The sequence below is a fragment of the Poecilia reticulata genome, linkage group LG7 (assembly GCF_000633615.1).
Source record: "Poecilia reticulata strain Guanapo linkage group LG7, Guppy_female_1.0+MT, whole genome shotgun sequence".
Classification (NCBI taxonomy): domain Eukaryota; kingdom Metazoa; phylum Chordata; class Actinopteri; order Cyprinodontiformes; family Poeciliidae; genus Poecilia; species Poecilia reticulata.
The window spans coordinates 26529857-26535851 of record NC_024337.1 but is presented as its reverse complement, the minus strand read 5'-3'; the positions used below and the strand labels follow the sequence as shown (position 1 = coordinate 26535851).

The window sequence follows — 5995 nt, the reverse complement described above, 5'->3', positions numbered from 1 at the left end:
TATATATATATATGTGTGTGTGTGTGTGTGTGTGTGTGTGTGTTTACTTGCTTACGGTGAACTTTAACTTTAAACCAAAATTTACCTATTTAGGTAAATCAAACTATTTTCTTTTTTCAGGTAAACTATGACGAATTTGCCGGAGTTACCTTGATGATATTATTGTTAGAAGTGGGATTTTTTTTTTTTATTTTATTTTTTTTTTTAGATTTGGGGGTCAGTACGTATGAAAAGACTGTCAGCTACAAATAATTTAATAAAATTAAATGGGAGCAAAAGTCATTTCAACCGTTCGTCATTTTTTAAAATATTTAGCTCATTTGATGAAATTCAATTGTTAGTATTTTTCCATTTTTTGTCAGGCATGTTGTTATTTTGCTGTATTTGTCTGCAAAAATGTTTGATCCTTTAAAAATTTTAAAGACATTTTATTTTTACCTTGCATTTGACTTCATTTAAGTATTTAACATCATAATAATTTATTATAAATTCTTACTCGGTTTATCTTCTATTTTGAAGTAAATATAGGAGTATCCCAGTTCCTTATTCCTCCGCAGATACTAATCAAAGGGTTATAGGCTATTCAATGGTTTTACACTACAGTGTCTCAGCACCTAACCTGTTCTATTGGGCTATAAAACAGCTCCTCGCTGTAAAACGAGCTCCTGCTCTTTCAGCAACAGCTCCCTCTCTCAAATGCGATCGCGGGGTGCCGTTTATTCTTGCCACCAAAACAAGTCTTATTAAAATAAATAAATAAAAAACGTTTTTTTGTTTTGTTTTGTTTTTTTACATTTGAAATGGTTAGCGTGTCTGCATGTGGGTGTATTCCCTGTCCTCGTGTTTTGCTGTTAAATCTGCAACACTCTACTTTTGTTGTTGGTGTTTAATTAAGCTCTTACATGATTCTGGAACCATAAATTTGCAGTTGCGCATGGGTTGGACACCAGCATGAAAGGCAAAACAAAGCGCAGTCTCCCACACATCCAACTGGAAAGATATTTCAAAGTGGCTGCCAGGAAGTAAATTGATTGTGTCGCCTCGTTGCAGCTCCTGGTTGGTGGGTCTGCAGAAAGGAGAACCCACGCAGCATTCGACAGTCTTACCTGTTCGGATTATGATAACAATCTCCAGGTTTGCAATCAAACAGGCGATGATTTTGCTTAGACAAGTGTAAAGACCAGGGTAAAATACAAGCATGGTCAACTCCCTTTTTCTCAGTTAGTGTGTACATGTGTGCGGTTGTTTTGAGGGATTTCTTGAAGGCTTAAAGGCGCATGTGCAGACAGGCACATGTGAAAATGAGGCGCTGTCGTTTCATTCCAGATATGTTAGTTCGACTGAAAAGTGCTGTTCCTTCTTCAAAGACGAAAACTAAGTGAAACAAAAATGTGTCACGGTGAAAAGGCCGTGACCCGTTCCCATCTAAGGACTTGACCCGGGTAAACAATCAGCATGTTTTTGTGGGAGCAAATTTAGACATGGCCAATGACAGCATGCTCCTTTTCTGAATATGCTTTTTTTTTGTTTCATGTACACTTGAATAGCCCTCTTCAGTGCAAACAGTAACACAGTGTTTCAGATTCACGGAGACTTGATGACCCAAATTTCGCTGTTATGCAGTTGCCTTATTCTGTTGCAACCTTTCTTTTTAATTATCTTCTGTCTTATGCGACAATAAGGTGTGCTTCGTGGAATATGTGTGATTCAAACAATAAAAATTCCACGAATTCTTTGGGTTTTTTTTTTTCAGCCCCATTAAAAACCTGTTTCCATGACGCCGTGTGACTAATTTGTCCTGTGCTACCTTTTCTCTTTTTTTTGCAGGGTGTGTTAAATTCCACCATAGCACCTTTGCTCGTATCGCTTACATGTCTTAAGAAAAGAAAAATCTAAACTCATGTTTTGAGCAAGCCTATGATTTTCTCATAGGTGTAAAATAAGACTGTATGTGAATTTTTTTTTGTGCTAAGCAGATGGTGGCTTGTCGGCTAATGTATCATGTTATAAGATAGCCACCCTGTGAGATTCTTCATCTGTTTTTATATGAGGCAGATGCTTGAGTGTGTTAAACAGTGATGATATTGTCAATGTCAATATTACTTCTTTCAAGCTTTAGTTTATGATCTTTTTCCTCCCCTTTGAATAATTTCTAAAAAAAAAATTTTACCTATGAGAAAACTCTTTTTTCCTCTCCTTTTTAATCGTGTAAGGTCAATCTTTCACGTTTTCATGACTGTAGAGGAATGCAAACCACAAAGACGAAATTAACTTATTTGGACTACTATCTTGCCAAAAGGGTTTTCTCTGCACTTGTTTATGTTCAGGTTAGACGGGCTACCCGTTTCAAATGAGCATGCAATGCTGCCCTTGCCGTTGAAGGTGATTCTGAACTGCGCACGCACACTAACTCATGCACTTTGGAGGCAGCGATACCAAAACAAAACAACAAATTACGAGCACATTCGCCGACGCAGCAATAAACGATCTCAGGCGAGAGTGAGTCACGCAGGTTTGCTTTAAATCCATGTTTATTAGCCGTTTCACCTATGCGTTTCTTTATTTCTCTATCTGCGCAGACGCAAACACAAGTTAGCCAAATACTTCCCCCAAATTCCCTCAACGCCATCAACCACGCTGTCATGGCCATGCTCTTCGGGATTTTCCTCGTGTAAAACTGAATAATTAAAGTTCAAACATTTAGAGGCAAACTGTTGGGATAAATAAAATAACCAATTAAATTTATGCTATTTTTGCTTTTTTTTTCTTCTTATAAATCGAAAATAAACTCTGGATTTCTCTTTAAAATTAAAGTGGTTGCGTTCTTTCCACCGTGTATTTATACGGCGTAAAACGTCCTGAGGAGCACTAATTGCAGCAGCAAAAACAAAAACAAGACATAAAAACCTCCCGACTTCACACCCTTGTCACTCAATATCAAATGAACTGGTGCTTTTAACTACACACTTCCTATGGAAAATAGCACATCTTACTTTCCGTCACACACTTATAAGACACAAACATAATAATAAAAAAAACAAAGAGAGAGAGAGAGAGTTATCTCCGTAAAGTACAAATATCACAAAGACCACTTTACTCTGTTAAACAATTCGCCCAGTTTTATTAAAAGTGAAACATAGTTAGAAACCGTTGTTGTTTTGATTTGCTTTCGATGTTCATCGTGTCATAATAAGCATACCAACACATTTTAACAGTTCATTGCAATATACATTTTTTTAATATGCAGGATAAATTAAGGAAAAGTTTAATTAACACACACCCTCTTCTGAAAAATAAAGAGTCAAAACATTTTATTTTAAATCAGCAACACACCATTATGGAATTAAAATAATAATCAAGGCATCATTTTGCAAGCATTGCCGGCTGGTTTTCTTATTTGCTACCCGGAAGATGCTTTCTTGGAGACTAAAACACAAAGAAAAAGGAATCAACTTGCTCAACATAATTTCACATTTAATTTTCTTTTACACCAAACACATAGAAGTAGTTATCCAAAATAAATGTCATGTTAATAAAAAATAAAAAACATCCCACAACCAGGTAAATAAGTATATGGTTATGCATGACTTACTTATTTTAGTTAAGAATCTTGCATACGACTAAAACAAAAAACAGTAACTTTGAACGTCTGAACAAATTCTGGTACACATCTGCAAAAACAATCATTCACATTGTATATTTGCCAATTGCTTTGCATTAGTTAATGCTTTTTTTTAAATTACAGCTTTATATTTCAGTAAATGTTAAATACTAAGCTAGAGCCTTCTATGCTTTTTTCTTTTCTTTTTGGGAATAACAAAGAAAACTGAAAGGGAAAAAAAGAACTGAACGAAAATATTCTCAAATCCATCTCACCTCGACATCACTGCCGCCAGGGTTTTACTAAATCACACGACGAATAAACAAAGCTTCCTTTAACCACCTCAAGACCTGCAAACTTAAATGTTTACAAACCAAACCTTAAGTGTCTTAAAGAAATCCTTGCCGCAGCCACAGCAACAGCAGTCTGTTCTTTGTTCTTCCTGTTGAGGGCCTCCCGGTCTATGCGGCACAACCGCCACTAGGTGGCGCTCACGTTCCACCAAAAGCCACCAGCTTTCCCAACTTGACCGCGCTGACGTCACTCCAGTCTGGAGCATCAAGGCCACTTCCACGCCGCTATTGGTCTGAAGCTCACATGACATGTCTCCGAGCATCCATAATTGTGTTACAGATATTTTTTGCACCCCCCTCCAAAAGATGTCAGCATCCTACTGTCCTTGTTCTCCTGCTGGAACCCCGCAGTTCAGAGCGGCGGAAAAAACCAAGTGATCACCCCTCAAGAGTTGTCACATGCAAATATGACATGTCCGAATAACATATCGCCCGGTAACTTCCTGATGGATTCCTTAATGGGAGGATCATCTTCCTACAGGGCTGAGGGCTATTCCAGCAACCCGGGAATGTACATTCATTCAGCTGCAGAGTACGGATACTCAGTGATGAGGAACATTGGAAAGGTTGGATCATCCCCACTCTCCAAAAGAGACGAAGTTCCTCCAGGCAACGTCTCGCTCGGCGGCTTCCAGGATGCGCCCTACCTGTCAGCGCAGCTGGCCACATGGACACCAGGCACCAAAAACAGCAGGGACGAGCAACCTGTTGCCCACCAGTGTTTACAGCCCTGCTCGTTTCCAGCGGGCAGCGTCAAAGAGGAGGCGTTTTGTTGCCTCTATCAAGATGACAGCAATAAGGGGAAACAGACAACAGAGTCGGCCACTTACATCCGGCTCGGAGACAATAGCTGCCGGCGGCCTGAGCAGACTGCAGCCTCCTCCAGTGGCGGCTACTTCCATGTGTACGGCGGGGAGAGGCCACAGCAGGACGAGCAGCAGCAACAGCAGCAGCAGCAGCAGCTGCCCTCCGGCTTTACTCTGACCCACTTGGCGTCATCTGTTGAAACAACAGCAGAGTCGACAGTGAGCTGCAGCAAAATCGCGCAGGAGGTAGCCAGAGAGGCTCCTAAAACAGATGAGGGTGAGAGCAGGAAGGAAGACAAGGCCAAGAGTGACAGCTGCTCAGATAACTCGGACGGGGAAATTAAAGGTATACTCCCCCTCCCGGACACACGTGCATATATATATGTACATTTAACCTAACGGGTGTGATAATCTAAATCGAATGTTCACGTGTGTGTGTGTGTGTGTGTGTGTGTGTGTGTGTGTGTGTGTGTGTGTGTGTGTTTCTGTAGGTGTGTGTGTGCGCGTGTTTGCCAAAATATTCCAAGCATGGACGGATAGGCTTCGTGGATGTGCATGTTGTGTTTCTGTATGTAGCATATGCTTCAACCCGGTCTCGCAGGGGTTACGGTGCCACTGGTATTTAACACCTTTCTATTAATGGGGGCATGTGAGACGGGCAGTTATCATCGAAATAAACACACTTCCTCTCTTACACAGATGCACGCACACACGCTCGTACTAACGCACAGACTGTCACACAAAAGCACACAAAGCACAAAGCTAAAATATTTTTGCTTGTAAATCGTAGTTTAGAACAAGAACATTTGCGTTACAATTATGCTGCTTGAAATATTATTTATCCAACAAAGCTCAACTTTATTAGAGCATATTTCTGAGGCTTCCATATAAGACTTGTATAAGATGTTTGATTTTTGTTTTTCCTGCTTGAAGATTGTGACTATATTCATGAAGCAACGTGTTACTTTTGAAAATGTCAGTGTTTATTACGCTAATTATTTATAATAATTTATTATGCTCATGCTTTTAGTTTTGGTTAATGTTCGTTTAAATACTAAGGCAAGAAAAACCGTGTGTCCTGGCTTTCTCGCCATACTTATTTTACGGTTTGACTAAGCCACAAATACAGCGATTCTGTCAAATTCTGAGATTGCGAAATAAATAAAAAGCTCATTGAGATATTGACTGACTATTTAAAGGGCCCTGATGGCAGCTTCGGATATTTAACTTATATA

The 5995-nt window shown here is 39.5% G+C and overlaps 1 protein-coding gene across 1 annotated transcript in view; it reads left to right on the top strand.

The window, feature by feature from the left end:
* The first annotated feature begins 3493 nt into the window (after window positions 1-3493).
* hoxc10a (homeobox C10a) overlaps window positions 3494-5995 on the top strand; it is a 4987-nt gene continuing 2485 nt past the window's right edge. The window contains exon 1 of the mRNA XM_008413713.2: window positions 3494-5106. Coding sequence (XP_008411935.2) covers window positions 4362-5106 — 745 coding nt within the window. The 5' untranslated portion in view covers window positions 3494-4361. The remainder of the gene's footprint in view (window positions 5107-5995) is intronic.